Source organism: Dipodomys spectabilis, unplaced genomic scaffold (assembly GCF_019054845.1).
Source record: "Dipodomys spectabilis isolate Male_0828 unplaced genomic scaffold, ASM1905484v1 ptg000517l, whole genome shotgun sequence".
In the NCBI taxonomy this organism is placed as follows: Eukaryota; Metazoa; Chordata; class Mammalia; order Rodentia; family Heteromyidae; genus Dipodomys; species Dipodomys spectabilis.
This window is the reverse complement of record NW_024871194.1, coordinates 587,789-615,411: the sequence shown is the minus strand read 5'-3', so window position 1 is coordinate 615,411 and position 27,623 is coordinate 587,789. Positions and strand designations below refer to the sequence as shown.

The 27,623-nt window shown below is 39.6% G+C and overlaps 2 protein-coding genes across 2 annotated transcripts in view; both read right to left on the bottom strand.

Moving 5' to 3' along the window:
- Positions 1-3,217: 3,217 nt before the first annotated feature.
- Positions 3,218-9,621, bottom strand: LOC122099534 (zinc finger protein OZF-like). The gene is given in 3 exon segments (XM_042670079.1): positions 3,218-6,628; positions 6,630-8,061; positions 9,595-9,621. Coding segments are annotated over 2 exon segments (1,635 nt in total). The 5' UTR covers positions 8,051-8,061; positions 9,595-9,621; the 3' UTR covers positions 3,218-6,414.
- LOC122099535 (zinc finger protein 809-like) overlaps positions 9,553-27,623 on the bottom strand; it is a 33,386-nt gene continuing 15,315 nt past the window's right edge. The window contains exons 3-4 of the mRNA XM_042670080.1: positions 18,183-18,309; positions 9,553-9,684 (exon numbers count right to left, since the gene is read on the bottom strand). Of these exons, the coding sequence (XP_042526014.1) occupies positions 9,572-9,684; positions 18,183-18,309 (240 nt within the window). The 3' untranslated portion in view covers positions 9,553-9,571. The remainder of the gene's footprint in view (positions 9,685-18,182; positions 18,310-27,623) is intronic.

Sequence of the window (27,623 nt, the reverse complement as noted above, 5' to 3'; positions counted from 1 at the left end):
TTTCCTTTATCCAAGCAATTACAAATACAATGTTTCTTGATCAATGTCACTCAGTTCAACATTCTCACTCATCCCTCCCCTATGTATCCCTTTTCTGTCTTTTCTTAATTTTGTGAGATGCACATTGGAACCCGGACAGCATTTTCTTCTTCTTCATTTGTTCACTGCCTTCCCCTTAAACCCATCTCACCCCTTTCAAGTACCCACTTCCTGGTGAAAATTTTGAAAATCTAATTTTCACAACTGTTGAAACCCCTCTGCTTAATTTTTGTCAGTTAGTCCTTCTGCCTACCAGGAGGAGAAGTTTCATAAAACCCTAACACCAAGATGGAAGTTGAGTTGTAGAGCTTTGCATTAAAGTGACTGACATAAACTGAGATAGACTAATCTGTAAGTATGTAACTCCTCAAACTGTGGGACTGAGGTCAGACACATATCCTTAATTCAAGAAATAAGAACCCACTCATTCAGCACACAACTGATTGCTTGGAATTTCATGAACTATTCTAGAGTTCTCAATCATCTCCACATTCTTTAACATTCCTGTCATTAGCTGACTGTGTAGATTACAGTTTACTGAGGCAAGCTGTCTTTTTTTGTAACTCATTAACACTTGGGCATAGTTTAAAAAAACCCTTTGGATCTTGATTTCCCATCTATACAATGGCAGAAATAATTCCATGTCTCTGTAATCTGGATATTGATAGTTGTGACAGGATACCATTGTTAGCAGAAGGGAATAATATACAAACTGCCTAGAACTTGGCATGTCTAAGCCACATTTTGTCTATTCATCAACTGTAGTGCTTCTAGACTGCTTCCAGTTTGGCTCTTGGGAATAGAGGTGCAATAAATGTGGGTATAAACATGACCATGTTCCCTCCTTATATTCTTTCAGATGTATGCCCATGGGTAGTATTGCTGGATCCTATGGTGCTTCTATTTTTAGCTTTTTGAGACATCTATACCATATTTCCATAATTTAAATGCACACAAATATCCTTACCAGCAGTTATTTCTTTGTGTGTACTTGCTGATGTGCACTCTGATTGAAATGAAATTTATATGTCATTCCATTTTTCCTTATCTTTCTAGCCAAGGATGTTGAGAATTGCTTCATCTAAATGTTCTCAGTTATATATTTTTGGGAATTAAGTTCACTCATTTGTCCTGTCAGTTTACGTATTTATTAATTGGATTATTGGTTCTTTGGGAGTTTAGATATTTGAGCTCTCTGTATCTTATTCTCTTTTCAGATGTATTTCTGGCAAATATGTTTTCCCATGCTGCAGTCTATTATGCTGTGTTTTAATTCTACTTATCAGAATCTGTGGGGGCTGGGAAGGTGGCTCAGTGGTAGAGTGCTTGCCTTGCATACATGAGGCCCTGGGTTTGATTCCTCAGCACCACATAAACAGAAAAAGCAGGAAGTGGCACTGTGGCTCAAGTGGTAGAGCGCTAGCCTTGAGCTGAAGAGCTGAGGAACAGCGCCCAGGCCCAGAGTTCAGGCCCCATGACCGGCAAAAAAAAAACCAAAAAAACAAAAAACAAAACCAAAAATCAAAATCTGTGATGTGTTGAGAATGAGGCTCAGTGGTAGAGTGCTTGCCAAGCATGAATGAAAACTTTGGTTCGATCCTCAGTACCACATAAACAGAAAAAGCTGGAAGTGGCACTGTGTCTCAAATGGTAGAGTGCTAGTCTGGAGCAAAAGAAGCTCATGGACAGTGCCAAGGCCCTGAGTTCAAACCCCAGGACTAGCAAAAAAAAAAAAATAGAATCCGTCATAAAATTATTCAAATATCTAGGGCTGGGAAGGTAGCTCAGTGGTAGAGCACTTGCCTTGCATGCCTGAGGCCCTGGGTTCGATTCCTCAGCACCACATAAGCAAAAAGAAAAAAGTCGGAAGTGGCACTGTGGCTCAAGTGGTAGAGCGCTAGCCTTGAGCTGAAGAGCTGAGGGACAGCGCTCAGGCCCAGAGTTCAGGCCTCACAACCTGACACCCCCCCCCCAAAAAAAAATAATTCAAATATCTAAAGGCCATACACGGTTACTTAATCCACAACTGCTGGAGAATTTCTATGATACTAAGACCTTGTTCTTCAGATAGCTGATTTTTTTTTTTAACTGAATTGGCTAATGCCTATTTGTTTGTTTTTGCCAGTACCTGAGCTAGAACTCAGGTTTTGTGCTTGTTCAGTTTCCTCTCTTATAGATCAAGGAGATGCGAGTCATGCCTCCCACTCAGCTTTTTGCTAGTTAATTGAAGCTAATGTCTTGTAGTCTTTTTGGTCTATGCTTGCTCTATTCCTTGATTCTCAGATCTTGGCTTCCTGAGTATCTAGGCTTACAGGAAAAATCCATCAATACCTTGCAGGCACAAGCCACCAGTACCTACATGGTTTTTTCCTTTTATGGCTGTTGCCATAGAAAATAAGATGAATTTTCAAATGCCATAAAGTGCGTCCCAATCTATTTGGACCATATATATATTCTAATTATATATTAACTATATATAATACATAAAGCATATATATATATAATATATATCCAGTATTAGTTGGGGACATGCAACATACACACACATACATATATGAGAAAACTACACAGTCTGTGGTTTGACATCATCAGAGAAACCATGGCCATTAACATTCCTTATAAAAAACCAAAGTACTTTATGTATATATAAAATATGTAATATATTAATATATACCATATAACATGCATGATTGTGCAAGTGTGTATGTATAGATATGCATGTGTGTATATGTCTCTCTATATATCCATATACAAACTGATGCAGAGCCTTACTATGTAGCCTGTGTTGCTCTCAAACTAGTGAAAATCCTGTCTTCCTTCACTACATTTTGAATTATAAACCTGCCCAACCACACCTAGCTTACTAACTTTATTTGAGGTGAATACACTGATGTCCTCAAACCAAACAAATTCCTAGTTATTAAGGAAGGATTATATTTAGAGGAACTACTAAATGATTGCCGGAGCCTGCCGGCAACGAGAGGGAATCCTGAATTAGGGGGCGAGGATGAGGAAAAAAAAAGACACAAGAAAAACGATGGGGTTGGGAGGTCTGCAGCTCAAGACTGCAGCACCGTTTATTTTTTAACTTTCCCTAATATATATTATTAGAAGTCAAGAGGTAACATAAGGTTACAATAGTCCAGAAAAACAAGGAAAATTTCAGTAAAAACAGAGTGCAGTAAAAACAAGACAAGGTCAACTGGTAGAAAGTAAAACAAACTGCAGACATAGCAAAGCAATCCTAGGCACCTGGTGTTATTCTAGTAAGCCAGTTTCTTGTATGTGCCTTCAAGTGAGCACAAGGGTCAAGATGACCTTTGAACTTTACTGTCAGCTCTCAACAAATGATGAACTAGCTTCACAACCGTATCATAGAAATCTACTTTTTTGTTTCTAAGAGGATTCTTTAAGTGTGCATTATTATGAAATGAAGTTCAATTACTACAATTGGCATTGATTTCTGTACATCAGTCAAACATGCCAATGTTAGCACTTGATCTCATTGCCTAGGTGCTGTACCTGAGCTTTGCTGAAGCCTAGCCCTCTACCACTTGAGCCACATTTCTACTACTTCTGACTTTTACATTAATTGGAGATAAGTGTCTCATGTTCATTTTGCCAAAGTAAGCTTCAAAGATTGATCTTCAGAACTGCAGGCATGAGCGGCCTGAGCCCAGCAGCTTTACATATTGATATTTACATGTTTTGTATTATTTCTGGTATTGAATCAGGGCTTCTATGTTTATTTGCATTTTTGCTGGTCCTGGGGCTTGAACTCAGGGCGTAGGTGCTGTCCCTGAACATTTTTGCTCAAGACTAGCACTGTGTCACTTGAACCATCTGTTCGCCTTTGGGTGAATTGGATATAGTAATTTCAACGACTTCCCTAGCTTGGCTGGTTTTGAACTATGATCCTCAGATCTCAGCCTCCTGAGTAGATAGGAGTACAAGTGTGAACCACAGGTGCCCAGCTGCTTCAGAAGTGTTCTGAGACCTCTTAAAATCAGCCAAATACTTTACACTGACCAACAGTTTTCATCAGGTGAGTTTCAGACACTTCAGGGTGAAAGGGAGAAAAAATATGAGTTGGAGAACTAGGAATATTCTTAGGTGCTAATGTGTCAGAGAAACTATTCATGGTGAGATGAATTGTGCTTTTATTTTCAATCAATGAAATTCCTTGACTTTTAATCCTCTTCTTTGTAAGAATCTTCATTTCTTGGGTTTTCAATTCCAAATAATTTAACCTTACTGCTATCCCTTCTTTGAGGACTTGATCATACAGTAAGTGAGTTTCCTCCTTTATGTGCCTGTACTTAGGGCCTGATATGGGTCTGTGCTCTTTTGCACCATGGCTGCTCCTGAGATGAGCTGATTGTGGAAAAGCTCTGATACAATGAATGGTGCTATGGAGAACGGTGGGTAGATTCAAGTGAGTGGATGAATTTGTACTGGTATATATGTGTATACATACATAGATATATACATAGATATCTATACACACACACACACACACATATATATATATATCACTGATATATTTCCAGTGAATGGATTGTAATCTTACTCTACCTAAAAATGACTTATATATGTCAAAGCTCAATATCTTATATACATTAAGTATATATAGACATATATATGTATGTTTGCATACATATACATACATACATACATACACATATATATTTTTCTCAGAAAGAACTGCAAGTTTTATTCTACATCTACATCAAACTGAGGAAGAGAAGAAATTGGTAAGGTTGGTATTTCAAATCAAGGAAATAAGATTCTTTTCACTGTTTCATTTTACCTTGTTCCTTGATTCACATTGAAATTTACATGATCAATGAAAATATTCACAATGAAGATTCACAATGTTTGCTTTTTAAACATGACTTCATGTATAGGCATTAATATAATCTTTGGTTTTCAGATTAGTTTTGTAAAATGAAAATGTCTAGTGGGAAAATGATAGGTGCTCAATGTAAACACCCCGGTGACATGCTGATGCATGCCTCGCCTTGCAATCTGTAACTCAAAGCCAAGAGGTTCACATTCACGAACCGTTGGGACATTCTCAAGTATCTCTCTAAAGTCCTCATAAGCTGTTGCTATGGAGACATGTTCATGTGGAGCTTCTGAATGCTGTTTTCACACATGGGGTTGCACAATGTTACTTTATCTATATTACTCATCTTTTTTCAGTACTCATTTGAAAATTTCATTTGAAATAGTAAGAGTATATTCTTTTTTGTTTTTTTTTTAGCTCCAAGACTGGGACTCAAACTCAGTACATGATACTTTTGCTCATTTGCTAGTGCTCTAACAGCTAAGCCATACGTCTAACCCTTAATGTATGTATTTCGTCAATTCTGTTGTGATAGAATATATGCCAAATTCTACCAGCTCTATAAAAATTATAGAACTGTTAAGCTCCAGGGGGGAGAGACTGATGTTATACAAGGTATTGTTGGTTTACAGAAAATATGAAAATTGCTGTCCACATAAAATCTGAATGGACTCTGTCACTTTTATTGAATTTTACAACATAAAATAAGTATTTACTAAATTAACTTTATTACTCATCTTTATCTAATTCTCAAATATTTCTCATTATTTTTAAATGTGTTACAAAATTCCATTAAATCACTCAATTTGTATTATAGATTCTATGAAAATACTTATTTTCCTAATTTATAACATTTCAGTTTTACTTACATAAGTTTTGTAAACACCTTTGAAGAAAGTAGACTGCTTCCCAATGATAGGACTCATGATACTACATACAACAACCTCAAAATTAGAGATGTGGCACAAAGGGTAGAGTGCTAAGCTTGAGCATAAAAGCCAAAGGGAACTAAAGGGCCACGTGTTCAAATGAAACTAACAGCAAAATAAAAGGAAAAAGGTAAATATCATCCTAGAATTTAATGAAACAGAAATTAGACATTATCATCTTCTTGTAGATCTCCCAATAGAGAATGTTAGATATGGAACTCAAGGATTGTAGAAGATGGACATTCAGGGAAGAATGACTGAGAGTATGGAGAACTTTTTTGAAAACCTTTCCACGTGTTTTTTATTTCTATGATTGCTCTCATGTGTGTGTGTGTTCAATGATGAACCCTGAGCTGTGCCTTCCGGTTGAAGGACTCCACATTTGCTACCGTGATAAGGTTTGTATCCTGTGTGGGTTTTTTGTTGCAAACTGACTTTTCTTCCAGATGAAAGACTTTCTCCACTTGTTACATTCCAGAGGTTTCTCATTTGGGTGAATTTTCTTATATGCTAGGCTGTGGCCTCCTGTGGACGGTTCTTTCCACATTTGTTGCATTCATAAGGCTTCTCTCCTGTGTTGTGCTCTCTGATGAAAAATTAGGGTTGACGTCTGTGAGAACCACAGCTGTTACATTCACAAGGTTTCACTCCTGTGTGTTTTCTGATGGACAGAAAGTTGTCCCCTCTGGGCGAATGACTTTCCACAAAAGGTTTCTCTCCTGTGTGTGTTCTCTGATGGTTAGTAAGGTATTTCTTCCTGGTGAAAGACTTTCCACAGCTGTTACATTCATAAGGTTTCTCTCCTGTGTGTTCTCTGATGGATGTTAAGGTGTGCCTTCTGGGCAAAGGACTTTCCACACAGGTTACATCCCAAAGGTTTCACCCCTGTGTGTGTTCTCTGATGGATATTAAGGCGTGCCTTCCATATGAAAGACTTTCCACACTTCATACATTCATAAGGTTTCTCTCCTGTGTGTTTTCTCTGATGTGTTTTCAGGTGTGTCTTCTGGATGAAAGACTTTCCACAACTACTACATTCATAACGTTTGTCTCCTGTGTGCATTCTCTGATGGATGTTAAGTCCTGCTTTCCACCTGAAAGACTTTCCACACTCCATACATTCATAAGGTTTCTCTCCTGTGTGTCTTCTCTGATGTGATTTAAGGTCTGCCTTCCGGATGAAAGACTTTCCACACCAGCTACATCCATAAGGTTTGTCTCCCGTGTGTATTCTCTCATGGACACTAAGGCTTATTTTCTGGGTGAAAGACTTTCCACACCTGCTACATTCATAAGGTCGCTCTCCTGTATGAGTTGCCTGATGGGCAGTAAGGTGTGCCTTCATGGTGAAAGACTTTTTACATACATTACATTCATAAGGTTTCTCTCCTGTGTGTATTCTCTCATGGACAGTAAGGCATATTTTCTGGGTGAAAGACTTTCCACACACATTACATTCATAAGGTCTCTCTCCTGTATGTGTTGTCTGATGGACAGTAAGGTGTGCCTTTCGGGTGAAAGACTTTCTACACACATTACATTCATAAGGTTTCTCTCCTCTGTGTGTTGTCTGATGGACAGTAAGTTGTGACTTCTGGGTGAAACACTTTCCACACACATTACATTCATAAGGTTTCTCCCCTGTGTGTGTTCTCTCGTGAACAATAACGTATGCCTTCAAGTGAAAAGATTTTCCACACATGTTACATTCATAAAGTTTCTTTCCTGTGTGAGTTGTCTGATGAAAAGTAAGGTTTGCCTTCCGGATGAAAGACTTTCCACACACGTTACATTCATAAGGTTTCTCTCTTGTGTGCGTTTTCTGATGGACAGAAAGGTGTTCCTTCCGGGCGAAAGACTTTCCACACAGGTTACATTCATGAGGTTTCTCTCCTGTGTGTGTTGTCTGATGGACAGTAAGGTGTGCCTTCCGGGTGAAAGAATGTCCACGTTGGTTTGATTCTTTAACTACAGGAGATACTCCGGGACTATAAGCAGCACACATCTCAGTAGGTTCACCATAGAGAAGCATGTTCTGACACTGCCTGAACTCCTCTGTCCTTATCCCTAAGGAGTTCCCATTATTCCTAATCATCTCTGACTTAGGTTTTGACCTCAAATTAAAAGTTGTTATTAATTTCACATTTTCCTCCCCTGTGTTACTATTCATGACTCCTACTTCAGACAGACATTCATAGGGACTCTTCTGATAGGTCTTAATCCTGTACTCCATTTCTTGGACATCTACAATGAGATATAGAAAGTCAGACAAAAACATAAATGGGACCTCAAGATCCCTTAATGTAAAAGTAAAGACATTTTCTCTCATCCTATCTGTTACGAGATTTTTAAAATATCAAAGCAGGAACTGTTGATGCAGAATATATTTTTTTCTCTGTAATGTATTAGTTAACAAACTGGTACTGATATTTTACAATGGTAAAAAATGTTTTTATGTTTCATATTTTTTCTGTTTTTCTCAAGGAATTTATTACTCGAATTATTCAACTATACATTGTTAAGTTTTAAGCCGAGGACTTAACATCTGGTTTAGTACCCTTGAGGTTTGGTCATAAGGGAATAGCTGTTGTTTTTCTTTTAATTTGTGAAAATAATTTATATATTTTGCTGCTTTGCTTATCAACCATTAGATAAAGAACAGAAATACTGTCTAGATTTAGAGACCATTAGGGTATTTTATACATCTGTTTGCGTTTCACGTAAGCAGGAAAGGTTCCTGAGAATAAGAATATATAACTCCATCTCTTCAGTTCTAACTTCTCACTAAGAATTACTTTAGGTATTGGTGGCATTTTTTTATTTTCTGGTCAGTCATGGGGCTTGAACTGTGGGCTTGGGTGCTGTCCTTGCCCTCTTCAGCTCAAGGCGAGCATTCTAATGCTTGAGCCACAGCACCACTTCCGGTTTTCTGGTGGTTTATTGGAGATAAGAGCCTCAGGGTAGGGCTGGGAAGGTGGCTCAGTGGTAGAGTGCTTGCCTTGCATGCCTGAGGCCCTGGGTTTGATTCCTCAGCACCACATAAGCAAAAAGAAAAAATCCGGAAGTGGTGCCTTGGCTCAAGTGGTAGAGTGCTAGCCTTGAGCTGAAGAGCTCAGGGACAGCACCTAGGTCCTGAGTTAAAAAAAAGTCTCAGGGACTTTCCTGCCCAGCTGGCTTTGAACTGTGATCCTCAGATCTCAGGCTCCTGAGTAGCTATGATTACAGGTGTGAGCCACTGGCGCCTGGCTATTGGTGGCATTTTTAAAATTTGTTTCTCTTTCTCTTAGTCAAATTCTCATCAAATTTCCTCTCTGACACCCCTACCCCCTCACAATCATTAAAGACCAAAGATACTCCAGCTCACCACCCAGGTAATCATCCCCTGTGAACCAAAAGCTTTGGTTCTGAATCTCACTCACTGCCTACCATCACCAAGAAGCAATTTTCCTCATCAGTGGATAGCAGTCCTGGCATATTCCTTATTTCCTCATACCTGCATAGTGTGCTAGTTTCAAAGAAAGTGAGACCTCATTTTCTACATTTCTATTTCCTTTTTCTGTTTAAGAATGATTTCTACAAAGAGAAATTTGCTCACTTTAACTATATCAGTTTGTCTCCATGTGACTTCTTGACTGACAAGCCCTTGAGACAAAAGATCACTTTGTTCTCTGCCACACATGACTCAGGGAACTAGGAACATCATTGCTTAGTACAGCTCATTAAACTTACCAAGTGGGCTCTGGCTGCAAGATCACTATGCAAGATGATTTATCTCACCTGTGAGATTCTTGTCTGAGGCTTCTCTTATCCATGGTTCTGCACCTTGCTCCAGCTTGGCAATCAATTTAGGTTTAGGAACACAGTGTCCTGTTATTAAGAAGTAGAGAACTATTGCTCAGGCTGGGTCATCATTACTGTAAAGTGTTAAAAATCGTGTTCACAAAGATGCTCCTAAACCTTGTGTCTCATTTCTTACCTGCTCCCTGGCTGACATTCCCCAGCTTTGGACTTATTTTGCCAATTGTGTGGCTTGAACTCAGCTCTTTTGCGCAAGCATTCTTCTGGTTTCAGTCCCAGCTATATTTGCAGTTTGTGAGGGGAATAGGAGATAAAAGCCTCATGGTCACTTTTCTGCAGTTGCTGGCTTCAAACCAAAATCTTCATTTTTCAGCCTCCAGAGAAGCTAAGATTACAGGTGTTAGCCACTGCACCCAGGATCAGGTTTGATTACAAATAACTACTTTGAACTAGTGATTTTCAGATCATACCTCAAACAGTGATGTACATTCTATCCTAGACTACATTTGCACCTACAAAAACCACCCCAAGTTTAGGAAGACAGTCTTCTAATAGTAGAACTCAGTTTAGAACTTGGGTCCGAGTGCTGATTGGGCTTCTTGAAGAATGAGAATAAAATTTTCTCGAGTTACATAATCAAGTAGAACTTTCCCTTAGAAAAAATGGACAAAAGACCAAGTTCCGGGAAGATGGTGGAGGAGAAGCTGGAGGCTAAACAAGCTCTCACATAGAAAGCAGTTTTAGTGTTCCAGTAAACAGTCCTAAGCCAGAGAATCACGCCAAGTGTGCCATCACAGTACAGAGAGTTAGGCCAGAGAAGGAAAATCCAGGCAAGGAGACAGATCTGAGCACTTGCCAGCAACTGCAGACGCAGTGGCAGCTGCGGCTGCAGCAGTGGCACCTGTAGCCGCCATACCTGTAACACAGAGAGTCCGGGATGAAGGAGCCAGATGTGGCGGGGGAGCGGATTCTATTCAACACCAGCAAGAACCAACAAGGAGCAGACATCTTCATCCTGTAGTTCGCAGACCAGAGACGATCCAGGAACCAAGACTGGGCGAGAGTAGAAGCCTGACATCCTCAATCACTCTCAGGGAGCAGAGTAGGGAAGACCACCCCTCCCCCCTACTACCGGAGATCTCCATCTTGGATACTGACAAAGGCCTGGCTGAGCTGCCAGCTCCAACTCAGGCCTTGGAAGAAAACTAGAGTCATTTAGCAGGTCACAAGAACCTAACCTGACCTGCCAGGCTCAGCTCCACTCAGGGAAAAGTCACTCAGCTCAGGCCGCCAGCCCCAGGAGTGGCTTTCTTCACTAGGTAAACAGAGACAGAGGCTGCCCCTCCCTTTAGCAGCCTTGACACTCAATTGAAATTCGGTAAACATAAACCCTGAGAATGGCTCCAGACTAGGCTCTGTGAGTCTCTCAGAAGCTAGCCCCTCAGGGAAAAGATACCATTTGCTGAAAGGCCTCAACTCTATCCAGAACCTAGGCTTATCACAGCATCTCCAAACTAGAGGAAACAGCCATCTCCCTCTTTTGTGATACTCAAAGCAGATCTCCCTCTCATTGAACTAGCCTGGGAGGAGGATCACAAAATCCTGGGTAAAGCAGAGCATTTTTCTGCCTGCTCAAACAAACTGACTTAAGAAACCAACCAAGCCACAGGAAAATCAAACACCACAAGCAGACCAGAGACTCCAACAAGAGACTGGTTACGGACACAAGGAAGATACAGGATCTTCCTATCCCCCTAAAAAAAAAAAAAAAAAAAAAATCAAAGAACTTTTTTTTGTACCTTTTATAAGAATTTTTTTCTAAAAGTTTTTTAATTTTTAACTTAAAAAATTGTTTTCTAGTAACTTTTTTTTCTTCCTGTTATAATTTTTATTTTAGGGATATATGTGTGTGTGCGTTTTTCTTTATTTTTTCCTTTTTAAAAATTTTATTTTTTGTTTTTTGTTTAGCTCTACTGAACTTTTGATCTTTTTTTTTCTTTCTCATTCCTTTCACCTTCTCTTTCGTTCTTCTTTGTGTGACTTAATTGCTGTTCTGCACATCCTCAGATATACCCGTAGTTGATTATTAGACCTTATCCCCCATTGTGTACACACTTAATCCAGAAATTTATTACTCAATTCAAAACCTCTTAGACTTAAATTCCTTAATAGCAGTACCACCTCTTTATACCTATATATTATTTTAAGCATTTTTATTTTTAACTTTTTCACGTTTCCTTTATATTCCTCCCATTCTCTCATTATATCCATGTTCTTCTTTAAACATTTTGTTTTCAATTTTGCGTAATTTTTAAGCATTGCACTTTTTAATTTTTGCTTATTTTTTCTTGTCTTTTTCTTCTTTTTTCCTCTCTCTCTACTTTCATTCTATCCAACCTATTTCCTGCTTTGAGATTAGGACTTAGTTAACTCTCCCTGTGCCTCCCCACATCCCTATATTACTATTTTTACCCACATCTCTCCCTAAGCCTAATAATTTCTGGTTTGCCAAATTCTTCTTTGCAGTTTGTAGCCCATTAATATATAGTTGTTTGATGTTGAATAGATATATCTGTTGAACTAGATTGTATCTGCAGACTTTTGACTGTGCAACTACAGACTTTGGTTGATGCCTGCCTTAAGATAGTGTTCTAGCACAAAACTGGTGTTAACTTTCATCCCAAATGGGCAGAGTAAGCAAAAAAACACAAGAAAAATGGCAAATCCGGGAATCTCAACTCCCACTCATGATAATCAGGGGACAGAATAGATAATCACTAATCCAGAGGAGAGTTCCCAGATAGTTCTACAAACACTCCTGGTAAATATGGTAAATGAAAAGACTGAAAACCTACAAAGGATTCTGTATGAGCATGAGAGGGAGAGAGAAGAGGCAAACCAAAGGTTAATACAGGAATATCATGAGCATGAGGAAGCTACTCAAAACCTGATACAGGAATTGCGTGAGCAGCTGGAGAACACTCAAAGAGAAAGGCAGGAATGGCATGAGCAGGCTGAGAACACTCAAAGAGAACTACAGGAATTGCGTGAATGTGAGGAAGCTAAGCAAAGAGTGATACAGGAATTGAAAGAGCAGGATGACAACACACAAAGATCACTAAAGGGATTCATGGAATCCATTAACAAAGAGCTGAAGGAAGTCAGGGAGACCACAAAAGGAATGTTGAATGGAACCCAACAGAAGGAATGGGAGTCCAAGGAAACCATAACCAATCAACTAAGTGATTTGAGAATAAACACTGAACACTAAATTAAGGAAGTAAAGGAGTTCATACAAGATCTAAAACAAAGCTCCAACAAAGAATTTGAAGCCATCAAAGCTGAACATCTAGAAGGAAAAGAAAAAAACAAAGTAGAAAGTCTTGTAGTAGGTTACACCATGCAGAAGATCGAATCTCAGGGATTGAAGACAGCCTAGATATTACAGAGAAAGAACTTAGAACTATCCAAGACAAATCCAAGAATATGATAGATCTATTCAACACTTGGAAGACACCATCAGAAGGCCTAATCTGAGGATAATGGGTGTAGAGGAGCACCTAGAGACAGAAGTTAATGGTCTAGGAAATTTGTTTAACAGGATCCTAGGAGAGGACTTCCCAAACATGCAAAAAGATAGGCCTATTCAGATACAAAAAGCTTTTAGAACTCCAAATAGACCAGACCAGAATACTACATCCCACTGTCACATTATAATCCACACAGGATCAATTCAGACCAAGGAAAAGATCCTTAAAGTTGTCAAGGAAAAAAGATCAATCACCTATAAAGGGAAAACAATTAGAATCACCTCGGATTTCTCAGCAGAGACAATCAAAGCAAGAAAAGTCTGGAGTGATGTATTTCAAGCCATAAAGAGAAACAACTATCAACCAAGAATACTGTACCCAGCTAAACTCTCCTTCATAACTGAAGGCCAAATAAAAACCTTCCATAGCAAAGAAAAACTGGAACAATATATCTCCACCAAACAAGCCCTACAAAAGATTCTTAAAGATGTCCTACACATAGAAAACCAACAAAACCACAATAAAGGCCAAGAAACCGCACCCAAACAGAATCCAAGAATCATAGGAAGAACCCAGTAGCTGCAGCCCCCAAGAAGGTGGATAAAATGGCAGGAACTCCCAAATACCTCAGTCCTGTCTCTCAACATTAACAGACTTAACTCTCCAATTAAGCAACACAGACTGTCTAGTTGGATTAAAAAGCAAGATCCTTCTATCTGCTGCCTTCAGGAGTCACATCTTGCCCATAAAAACAAACACATTTTCAATGTGAAAGGCTGGAACAAAATCTACCAAGCAAATGGCCCCAATAAACAGGCGGGAGTTGCAATCCTAATATCATATAAAATAGACTTCAAATGAAAATTCGTGAGAAGAGATAAAGAAGGTTGTGACATATTAATTAAGGGATAACTCCTTCAGGAGGATATTACAATTCTAAACATCTATTCGCCAAACAACGGAGTACCCAAGTTTATCCAAGAAACACTACTTTCCCTCAAATCCCACACAGATCCAAAGACATTAATTTTTGGGGACTTTAACACACCACTTTCCCCACTAGATAGATCAACTCAGCAAAAACTCAACAGAGAAACTGCAGATCTAAACAACTGCATAGATCAACTAGATTTAACAGAAATCTACCGAATATTTCACCCAGCAGCATCAGAATACATGTTTTTCTCAGAAGCACATGGAACATTTTCCAAAATAGACCACATTTTAGGCCACAAAGCAAACTTGTCCAAATTCAGAAACACTGAAGTTATACCTAGCATTTTCTAAGACCACAAAGGAATAAAATTAGAACTGAACACCAAAAGCCACCAAAGAAAGCCCTGTAACACATGGAGGCTGAATCACACACTGCTGAATCACAAGTGGGTCATGGAAGAGATTAGAAAGGAAATTCAAAGGTTCATGATATTCAACAAAAATGAACAAACAAATTACCAGCTCCTCTGGGATACAGCAAAGGCAGTTCTCAGTTGCAAGTTTATAGCTCTGAGTTCCTACATCAACGAATTGGAGAGATGTGAAACTAACAATGTAATGAGACATCTGAACCACCTTGAAAAAGAGCAGCAAGATAAACCCTATTCCAGTAGACAGAAAGAAATAATTAAAATTAAATCAGACTTAAATGAATTAGAATCCAAAATAACTATTGAAAGAACAAAACAAAGAGTTGGTTCTTCGAAAAAATTAACAAAATTGACAGACCCTTAGCAAATCATATCAGAAAAAGAAGAGAACACTCCCAAATAAATAAAGTCAGAGGTGAGAATGGAAACATCACCACAGAAACAACCAAGATTCAGAACATTATAAGGGAATACTTCTCAAAACTTTATGCTAAATAAGTTTGAGAACTTGGCAGAAATGGACCTTTTCCTAGCAAATAATGCCATGCCGAAAGTAAACCAAGATGAGCTAAACCATCTTAACAAGCCCATATCAAGCATTGAAATAGAAACAGCAATAAGAGACCTCCCAGCTAAGAAAAGTCTAGGACAAGATGGTTTTACAGCAGAATTCTACAAGGCCTTCAAAGCAGAGCTCACACCAATACTCTTCCAACTCTTCAATGAAATTGAAAGAGAAAGTTCACTACCGAAGCCATCATAGCCCTCATCCCAAAACCAGGCAGGGACTCATCAAAGAAAGAACTATAGACCCATTTCTTTGATGAACATTGTTGCAAAACTTCTCAACAAAATTTTGGCCAATCCACTTCAACAAAAAAATCATCCAAAAAATCATACACCACAATCAAACAGGATTCATTTCAGAGATGCAAAGCTGGTTCAATATACACAAATCAATTAATATAATTCATCACAAAAACAGGAGCAAGGATAAGAACCACATGGTATCTCAATAGATGCAGAAAAAACATTTGACAAGATCCAATACCCCTTTATGATGAAGGTTCTGGAAAAATTAGGAACCGATGGAACATTCCTCAATACAATATCGGCTGTATATACAGCCAGCATTATACTTAATGGTGAAAGACTAAAGCCATTTCCTCTTCACTCAGGAATGAGACAAGGATGTCCATTCCACTTCTCTTCAATCTAGTATTAGAATGCCTAGCTACAGCAATAAGACAAGATGCAAACATAAAGGGGATCCAAATAGGGAAAGAGGAAGTAAAACTCTCCCACTTTGCAGATTACATGATCTTGTATTTAAAGAATACTACAGATTCTACTCCCAAATTACTCAAGCTGATTCAAAACTTTGGCAAAGTAGCAGGGTATAAAATAAACCCTCAAAAATCAATGGCTTTTCTATATGCCAACAATGAGAAAAGTGTGGCTGAAATTAGGAAAGCAACTCCATTCGTAATAGCCCCACAAAAAATAAAATACCTAGGAATTAACTTAACCAAAGAAGTGAAGGACCTCTATGATGAAAACTTTAAAAACTTGAAAAAGGAAATTAAAACAGAACTTAGAAAGTGGCAAAAACTCCCATGCTCCTGGATTGGAAAGATTAACATCGTGAAAATGGCAATAGTTCCCAAGGCTATCTACAAATTCAATGAGATACCTATCAATATTCCAACCTCATTCTTCAAGGAAATAGAAGAGGCAATCCAAAAAATCATACGGAACAATAAAAACCCTGAAGAGCAAAAACGATCCTCAACAGAAAGAACACTGCTGGAGGATTATTAATACCAAATTTCAAACTCTACTATAAAGCTAAAGTAATCAAAACAGCTTGTTACTGGCACAAGCACAGACCTCAGGACCAATGGAATAGAACTGAAAACCCAGAAATGAACCTACAGACCTATAGCCATCTAATATCGATAAGGGAGCTAAAAAAATAGAATGGAAGAAAGACAGCCTCTTCAGTAAATGGTGCTGGCAAAATTGGTTAACTACTTGTAGAAAACTAAAGCTAGATCCTTATATATCACCCTGTACCAGAATCAACTCCAAATGGATCAAAGACCTCAGCGTCAAAGCAGACACTCTGTAAACATTACAGGATAGAATAGGAGAAAACCTAGGTCTCCTTGGCACAGGCCCAAATTTTCTTAATAGAGACCCAAAAACACAACAAATCAAAGAAAGGTTGGACAAATGGGATTGCATGAAATTGCAGAGCTTCTGCATGGGAAAGCAAGATCAATAGAAAGCCCATGGATTGGGAGATGATCTTCACTAGTAATACAATGGACAAGGGTTTCATATCTAAAATATACCTGGAATTCAAAAAATTAAATCCCCCAACAACAAATCTTCAAAGAAATAACTGCCCAATAAATAAGTGGGCTAAAGATTTAAGAGAAACTTCTCTGAAGAGGAAAGAAGGATGGCCAATAGACATTTGAAGAAATGCTCAACCTCCCTAGCCATAAAAGAAATGCAAATCAAAACAACATTGAGATACCACCTCACTCCAGTTGGAATGGCTAAAATCAAGAACTCTAATAACAACAGATGCTGGGGGTGGGGGGGAGGTGCAAAGAAGGGAACCTTACTGCATTGTTGGTGGGATTGTAAACTTGTTCAACCACTTTGGAAAGCAGTATGGAGGTTCCTCAAAAGACTACATAGAGCTTCCCTATGACCCAGCAATCCCACTTTTGGACATTTACCCAAATGTTCACAAAAAAGACCACACTAAAACTACCAGCATGACTATGTTTACTGCAGCATTATTTACTATAGCTAAGATATGGAACCACTAAGCTAAGATATGCCCCTCAGTGGATGAATGGATCAAGAAAATGTATATATACACAATGGAATTTTATGCCTCCATCAGAAGAATGACATTGCCCCATTTGTTAGGAAATGGAAAGGCTTGGAAAAAATTATATTAAGTGAAGTAAGCCAGGCCCAAAGAAACATAGGTCCCATGGTTTCCTTTATTTGCAATATCTAGTATATGTCTGAGTCAAGCAGAAAAGGTCAGATAAGTTGATATTAGGGAAATGAACCCTAAGATATGTATTCAAATGTTTTTTTCTTTCATGCAATTGTTTCTAACACATTTATAAGATGATTTCTTTGTTGCTTTTATGTCCCTCCCCCACAGTATAAGCTGTGCTTTCAATGTATTTGATGTTGGTATAATTTGTGGAGGGGAAGGGGAAAAACAAATCGTTTAAATAGGGATACAGGTGGACCCATTGCAACAATGAGATGTACAAGTTGTTATGTCAAAAACGAACTTTACAACTTTGGTGCGTGGGGTGGGGTGAGGATTGCGTGTGCGGGTGGGTGGAGTATGGGAAGGGATGGGATGGGGAAACAAAGGAGGAGGCTACAATGCTTGATAAGAAATGTACTCATTATCTTGCCCATGTAATTGTAACCCCTCTGTACAGTATTTTCACAGTAAAAAAAAGACCTAGGACCAGCACAAAATAAATAAATAAATAAATAAAATGGACAGGAATCTTATGTTCCATGGACTAGAATCCACTACTGAAGAAACATAAATATTTAGATATCTACTTAAAAAAGAAAATGGCACTTGATTTCGTATGTTAAAATGACTTTTGCTCACCTAAGGACAAGAGGTTGCTGTAGGTCTCCAGCATTACATCTCTATGCAGGGTCCTCTGAGCAAGATCCAGGTCCTGCCACTCCTCCCAGCTGAAGTCCACAGCCACATCATCAAATGACACCAGCTTCTGTAATGGCACATTTCCATCAAGTATTTAGCCCTGAGTCATAAGAACACCAAATATGGAACTTCATTCTTCTATATGGTACGCTTTTGTCTACATAAATGTTTGGAGCTTCTTGTGTTACCTGTACACTAGGGGAATTGAAAATCAAAGTAGAAATATTTGCCACCTTAACATCTTTGTTATTAAAATGCAAAGTTTCCCTGATATATGAGAACACATTTGTGCTGCTAGCAATTGAGACAAGACAATAATTCTAAGGAGACAGTGTTCTGGCATGACAAAAGTAAAGTCTAAGTAGGTGTGTGAAAGAGTGTTTAGCTTATTTTCGTAAAGTTTAGTACAGATCAGGGGAAAAATGAATTACAAAAATAATTTTTCCTGCATTTTCATATTCTGCCTCATTTAAAACCCTATTTAGATCTTCTATTAAAAAGAGATCTCAGCTAGGCGTTGCTGGCTCATGCCTATAATTCTAGTTATTCAGGAGGCTGAGATTTGAGGATTTCGGTTTAAAGGCAGCCTGGCAGGAAAGTCCATGAAACTCTTATGTCCAATAAACCACCAGAAAACCGGAAGTGGCGCTGTAGCTCAAGTGGTAGAGTACTAGCCTTGGAGTACTAGCCTTGGTAGAGTACTAGAAGAGCTGAGGGACAGCTCCCAGGCCCAGAGTCCAAGCCACATGAATAACAAAACAAAACAACAACAAAACAATGATTTCAGCCAGGGCCCAGTGGCTCAGGAGGCTGAGATGTGAGGATCACTGCTCAAAGTCAACCCAGTCAGGAATGTCTGTGGGACTCATCACCAATGAACCACCACCAGAAAACCGGAAGTGGTGATGTGGCTGAAGTGGTAGAGCACTAGCCTTGAGGTGAAGAGTTCAGGGACAGTGCCAGGCCCAGAATTCAAGCCCCACAACCAACCAATACACACACACACACACACACACATACACACACACACACACACGGAATCTCATAAGCAATCACAACACATTTAGTACATCACATGGAATACATAGCACATTACTGATTCATGAAAAGTAAGTGTTCAGGGACAGGGGGGACCAAGATGGCGACGGGACAGTAGGGAAACGCCACAGCTCTCTCCAACCAAAAAGAGAGTTCGAGTTCCAACGCTTAGTCTCCCCAAGAGACCGACAACAACAAAAAGACGAACACTCAGAGAAAAACCAGAGGTGGAAAATAACAAAAAAAGAAAGAGAGGAAAAGAAGAAATTCAGAACAGAGAAGAGCGAAGACCCCTCCCCCAACCTTTACTGGCCGCGCGGCAGTGCGCCAAGCCACCGGCCAGCCGGCCCGGCGGGGGCTGCCGGAGCCACAGAGACACAGGGGGCTGCTTGCAGATCACCAGGTACCGGATTGCAGAACAGCGGATCGCCAGGAACAGAGAAACCTACCAGCCGGGAGTCTCCACGAGGATCCCACCCCCACCCCTCACTCTCCACCGGAGCGGAGAGGCTCCATCCCGCCAAAGCCGCCCGGCACCAGCAGGGAGACAAAGGGACCTGTCCGCAGACCACCCGCCCAATCGCGATCGCAACCACCCGGCGGGGGCCGCCCAACCCAGCCCGCAACCACCCCAACTGAACTCGGACTGCAACAACAACTGACGACCTACAGGGTGAGTACCCCACAGGGGACAGTGAATCCATCAAGGGAGACCAGAGCTGGAGGGAATCCCCAGACCCTGACCTAGACTCCCTACCCCAACACCCGGACCACAGGACCCACTAAAACTGGGAACTGTTCGAGAGCTCCACCAGCCGGTGGAGCACACTCTGCTGGCCAGGCCAGAGCAAGAGTGCCCCTGGAAGGGAGCTTAAATGCCCAAGCCAGGAACAGCGCCCCTGGGTCAAGACTACCAACAGTAGAAGAAATTTGAACTGTGTCCTCCAGGCTGCATAACCTAGGTGGTATACACATTAGCACAGGCCTAATGAACGCGCTCCAGGCTGGGGCCGGAACCAGGCCCGGGGACCGGCGCCTGAACAAAGCAAAAAGGGTCAGAAGTGGGGCTGTGGCTCAAATGGTAGGGTGCCAGCCTTGAGCTGAAGAGCTGAGGGACAGCACCCAAACCTAGAGTTCAAGCCCACAACCAGCCCAAAACAAACAAACAAAAACACATCAGGAGCCCATAGCAGACTCCAGTATTTGGGAGAGTGCATCCAGAGCATCTGATCTTCCCAAGAGCACCCGCAGGAGCAAACACAAGCAGTCTAGGCTGCTCAACCCTTCCAAAGGCGGGAATTGCCAGCAATCTACAGCAGAGAGCTAAGAATCCTAAGTAAGTCAGAATAGCAGCTGGAAATAGGCTCCCAACAAAATCCAGATCAGGCACAGACTCTCTCTACCAATACAGAATCAGCAACCAAGCAAAGACAGACACACCAAAACAAGATTGAAGAGATTGAACCCCCATGCGAAAATCACAGAGAAAAATCACAAGGTTTACCACTACCCAGGACAGCAAGCTCACCTCAAAAGCCAGCAGCCACACAGGGGAGAGCCCCAGTGGGAGCAAAGCAGGAATGGAAGACAAAAGCTACATCCAAGGGTTGCTGGAGGCAATGACTCAAGAAATAAAGCGAGAAATGGATCAGAAATTGAAAGAGCACAAGGATGAACTATCAAAAGATATACAGGATATCAAACAAAAGTTGGATGCAAAAATAGAAGCTGCACAAACCTCAGTAAGAAGTGAGATAAACGCCAAATTAGAGGTAATGCATACTGATCTCACCTCATCAGTACTCTGAGAACCAACATTGAATCCATAAAGGGATCCATTTCCACCATGCAAACCACAATAGAAGCCACGCTCAACAGAGTGAATGAAATGGAAGGTAGAGTGTCAGATACAGAAGACAGAATACACCAACTGGACCAAAAAGTGACAGATATGGAAAAATCACTCAAATTAAACCAAAGGGAAATTCAAGAGCAGCAAGCAGATAATGCTAAAAAATTTAACCTTCGCATAATCGGAGTGGACAAAGGTGAGGAATTCCAGAGCAAGGGAATGCAACACCTATTTAACAAGATAGTCAATGAAAATTTTCCCCACCTCAAAAACGACCATCTTAACTACCTCACAAAAGCTTATCGAACACTCAACAAGCAAGATCCCAGGAGAAACACTTCTAGACACATTATAGTAAAAATGATGGATCTGAATAATAAGGAAACAATCCTGCATGCAGCAAAAATGAAGAAGGAGCTATACTACAACGGGAAAAAAATTAGAATCACTGCAGATCTCTCCACACAAACAATGAATGCAAGAAAAGCCTGGGAAAGCACCATACGAGCCCTGAGAGCCAATAACTGCCAACCCAGACTGATATACCCGGCAAAGCTAGCATTCACATTCGATGGAGAACTGAAAACTTTTAATAGCAAAGAAAACTAAATGAATACATAAACATTAAGCCAGCATTACAAAGAATTCTAAGAGGGGGGACACAACCTGAAGAAAGCAACCAGGAACTGGGACCTGCCCCAAACAGGCATTACTCAAAGTCTAACTGAGCAAGCACAGGAGGAAAGGAAAGAAGAAAAACTTAGGAAAACGGAATGGCAGGGACAACAATGCATCTCTCTATACTTTCTCTTAATATAAATGGGCTGAATTCGCCAATTAAAAGAAAACGAACTGAGGACTGGATCAGAAAACAAGACCCATCCATCTGTTGCCTTCAGGAGACCCACCTCTCAGCCAAACATACAAACAAACTCAGAGTGAAGGGGTGGAAAAGGATCTACCAATCAAATTCCCCCAATAAGAAAGCAGGTGTAGCTATCCTGATATCTGACAAAATAAACTTTTCATTAAAATCAGTACAGAAAGACAAGGACGGACACTACATATTAATAAAGGGAACAATCCAAGAGGAGGATATAACCATCATCAACTTATATGCCCCAAATATCGGTGCACCCAGATATGTTAAACAAATGCTCTCAAACTTACAGAATAAAATAGATCCCAATACGATAATACTAGGAGACTTTAACACGCCACTCTCACCAAAGGACAGGTCTACCAACCAGAGGATTGGCAAAGAAGCTACCGAATTAAGTGAGGCCACACTTCAAGCGGAATTAACTGACATCTACCGAGTATTTCACCCTAAAACAACACAGTACACATTCTTCTCAGCAGCTCATGGAACTTTCTCCAAAATAGACCATATCATAGTTCATGCAAGGAACTTAAGCAAATACAAAGGGATCGACATAATCCCCTGTATCCTATCTGACCACAGTGGAATCAAGCTAGCTCTCAATAACAAAGCATACTGCAGAAATTTCTCTAATACATGGAAATTGAACAGCACACTCCTTAACAAGGCCTGGGTAACAGAAGAGATCAGAGAAGAAATAAAGCATTTCCTACAACTCAATGAAAATGAAAACACCTCACAAAGAAACTTGTGGGACACAGCAAAAGCAGTCCTGAGGGGCAAATTTATTGCCCTCAGTGCCCACATCAAGAAAATGGAGACAGACCAAGTAAATAATCTCATGTTGCAACTAAAACAGCTAGAAAAACAAGAAAAAACGGGACCTAAAGCTACTAGACGAAGCCACATAACCAAATTGAGAGCAGAGATTAACCAATTAGAAAATCAGAAAACCATAACCAAAATAAACCAAACAAAAAGCTGGTTCTTTGAAAAAATAAACAAAATTAATGGCCCGTTGGCAAGATTAATTAAAAAAAGAAGAGAGGAAACCCATATTAATAGGATTAGGGATGCCAAGGGAAACATCACAACACGTACCCAAGATATCCAAACAATTCTAACAGACTACTTTCAAAAGCTATACTCTCTAAAGGAAGAAAATCTGGCGGAAATGGATGCATTTTTAGAGAAATACAAGTTACCCAAACTGAGCAAAGAAGTTAACCAATTAAATAAGCCAATATCCTATAATGAGATACAGGAAGCTATCAAAAGTCTTCCAACAAAAAAAAGCCCAGGACCAGATGGATTCACAGCAGAATTCTATAAGACCTTTAAAGAAGAACTAATACCCATACTCCTCAAGCTCTTCAGAGAAACAGAGAAGGAGGGAGCTATCCCAAACTCATTCTACGAAGCCAATATCACACTCATCGCCAAACCAGGCAAAGACCCAACCAAAAAGGAGAATTACAGGCCAATCTCCTTGATGAACACACATGCAAAGATCCTTAACAAGATTCTAGCTAACAGAATCCAGAAACACATTAAAAAAATAATACACTATGATCAGGTAGGCTTCATCCCAGAGACACAGGGATGGTTTAACATACCTAAGTCAATAAATGTAATCCAGCATATCAACAGAGCCAAGGTCAAGAATCACATGATTATCGCCACAGATGCAGAAAAGGCCTTTGATAACATTCAACATTCATTCATGCTAAAAGCTCTGGAGAAAATAGGAATAGAAGGAACATTTCTAAAAACAATAAAAGCCATTTATGACAGACCAATAGCCAATATTATACTTAATGGGGAAAAGCTACAACCAATCCTCCTAAAAACAGGAACAAGGCAAGGATGCCCACTGTCTCCACTCCTCTTCAACATAGTCCTAGAACCCTTAGCCAGGGCAATAAGGCAAGAAAAAGACATTAAAGGGATCCGCATAGGGAAAGAAGAAGTTAAACTATCCCTTTTTGCAGACGACATGATACTATACCTCCACGATCCCAAAAACTCCATCCCCAAACTTTTAGAAATCATAAGTCACTTCGGCAAAATAGCAGGATACAAAATAAACCCACAAAAATCAGTTGCCTTCCTATACACTGATAACGTACAGGAAGAGAGGGAAATAAAGGGAGCAACCCCATTCACAATAACCTCCCAAAAAATAAAATATTTAGGAATTAACCTAACCAAAGATGTAAAAGAACTATTTAATGAGAACTATAAAAAGTTAAAGAAAGAGATTGCAGAAGACACTAGGAAATGGAAAGAGCTCCCATGCTCCTGGATAGGCCGACTTAATATAGTAAAGATGGTGATACTTCCAAAACTAATATACAAATTCAATGCAATTCCTATTAAAATCCCAATGACATACATCACTGAAATACAGAAAACAGTCCAAAAATTTATATGGAACAACAAAAGACCTAGAATAGCCAAAACAATTCTAGGGGATAAAGACAATATGGGAGGGCTATCCATGCCGAACTTCAAACTCTACTACAGAGCTATAATCACAAAGACAGCATGGTACTGGCACAAAAACAGACCCGAAGACCAATGGAACAGAATAGAAGATCCAGATATAAATCCACAGGCCTACAGCCAGCTGATATTCGACAAAGGAGCCAAAGACATACAATGGAAGAAACACAGCCTCTTCAACCGCTGGTGCTGGGAAAACTGGGCAGCCACATGCAGAAAACTAAAAGTGGACCCCAGCCTATCACCATGCACCAACATCAACTCAAAATGGATTAAAGACCTTAACATTAAACCTGAATCTCTGAAACTACTGCAGGACAGAGTAGGAAAGACACTTGAACTAATAGGCACAGGAAGGAACTTCCTGAACAGAGTCCCAGGGTCACAACAAGTTGGAGAGAGACTCGACAAATGGGACTACCTTAAAATAAAAAGCTTCTGCACAGCTAAATCTATCGCAACTAAGCTAGAAAGACAACCAACTAATTGGGAAAAAATATTTACCAGCAATATATCAGACAAGGGGTTAACATCCTGTATATACAGGGAACTCAAGAAACTAATCCCTCCCAAACCTAACAAACCAATTACTAAATGGGCAAGGGAACTAAAGAGGGACTTCTCAAATGAAGAAATAAAAATGGCAAAGAAACACATGAGGAAATGTTCATCATCCCTGGTGGTGAAGAAAATGCAAATAAAGACAACCCTTAGATACCACCTTACCCCAGTCAGAATGTCCCACATCCACAAATCAGCCAACGACAAATGCTGGAGGGGATGTGGAGAAAGAGGAACCCTATTACACTGCTGGTGGGAATGTACACTTATACAACCACTTTGGAAAGCAGTCTGGAGGGTCCTTAGAAAGCTAAAGATTGACCTCCCTTACGACCCAGTCATACCACTTCTAGGCATCTACCCTGAACAACAGGAACCAGTATACAAGGACACGTGCACCTCCATGTTTATTGCAGCACTGTTCGCAATAGCTAGGATATGGAAAAACCTAGATGCCCCACCACAGATGAATGGATCCAAAAATTGTGGTATCTATACACAATGGAATATTATGCAGCCATTAGAAATGACAAAATAATGGCATTTGCAGGGAAATGGATGGAGCTAGAAGGAATCATGTTGAGCGAGGTAAGCCAAGAACGAAGAGGCAAACGGTACATGGTCTCCCTGATAAGTGGATGCTAAATCCAAAAGGTTAGGTGATATGACAAAACTAACAGGACTTAAGAAACAAAGAACTCCCGCTCATCTGGTTGAACCACTACTAAATATCCCCATGCTGCTGATCACAAATATGGTATATAACATGTGAACACTGTTATATATTACAGACTGTGGTAGACAATTTGCTCCAGGGAAGTTAGAATGAACTTGTGACTTTGAAATTATGTAATCATTTAATCACAATCAAAAAAAAAAAAAAAAGAACCTCGGGGAAGGGAGGGAGGGAGGGGATGGTAGGGGGAAAACAATGGAGGGGGTAACAATGTTCAAGAGGAAGTGTACTCATTACCTCACTCATGTAACTGTAACCCTCTGTATAGTATCTTTACAATAAAAAAAAATAATAAAATAAATTCAAGGGTAAAAAAAAAAAAAAAAGTAAGTGTTCACATAAATGTTAAAGGCAGTAATAGTACTTAAGAATGTAGCTAATGATGGATTTGGCCCTTATAAGATTTGATTTACTTCCCATTTATAAATATCCTATGTTAACTATTTTGTAGTTTAAGTGCTAAATACTGAAGTATGGTCATAGATACCCTGATATTTCTTTCCTATGTAAAAAAGAACTGCTAGAAGGAAGTTTTGTGAACTTGGCCTACCTTCTGCAATCCACAATATAGTTGCGAGGGGCATACAATATTCCCTGACTACATTTTCATTTAAATATGCCTTCATGGAAGGATGGAGGATGGATAGAGGCTTAAGGAACATTCAAGATGACAAAAAACAAAAAATAGGACCACGACAAGCAAGACCGAGAAAAATTAGAAGAGGGATGTGATCTAAAATTACAGAAGAAAAATTGACAAGTTGGAAGGAAATAAGCGTGCTAATTTGTGTGCAGAGGCTAAATGGAGAGGTTTTGGACTCCCACACTGAACCCTATTACAAATGATGAATGGCTAAGCCAGTCATGCTTGGCAATACCAGAGGTGAATGCTGACTAACACACAAAAGGGAAATATATATGTGAAGAATTGAAAGAAAATAACATTCAATTCACAATCCATTGGGCAGAGGAACTCTTCTAAAAATGTACATTGAAGATATCATCAGGGAAAGAGAATTTGATTAATTACACATCTGCATTTTAAGAGTGTTACAAGAGAAGTGCTTCAAGAGAAGAGCAAAAGGAGTCCACATAGATATACATGCAGGACAAAGAAACTAAAATGGTAAATGTGTAGGTAAGTATAAAATAATATATTGGTCATATATTTTATGTAATATTTCTGTAATAGTTTGTTGAAATAAAACTTATAGCACCATATTCATGATTCACAAAGCATGAAGCTCCAATATATAAACTTATCACTTTATTGAAAGTATGTAGAATACTCATATGCATCAATAAATATTGCAATTGCCAGGCAAATAGGAAGGCCTCAGTTCAAAGAACTAATTGTACCAAAAAACAGGGTACTAGATTTAGGGCTGGGAATGTGGCTTACTCCAGAGTGCTTGGCTAGCATGCACGGGTTCAATTCTTTAGTTCCATGTGAACAGAAAAACTAGAAATGGAGATGTGGCTCAAGTGGTAGAGTGCTAGACTTGAGCAGAAGAAATTCAAGGAAAGTGTGCTGGCCCTGAGTTCCAGACCCCAAAAAAGGCATAGAATTCTAATTCTTTAATCCACCATTGTCACTGGAGAAGTAATACAGCTCTTACTAACTGATAGAACAAGTAGACCAAAAATTAGCATGGACACACACACCGATGGCATTATATTAACCTAAATGATGTGTTTAAAGCGATGTCATTACATTTTCCAAGACAGAAAATTGAGAATAAATCTCATGACAAACTATATAGAAATCAACATGAGAAATAAAGCTACATGTTATAAATAAAGTTA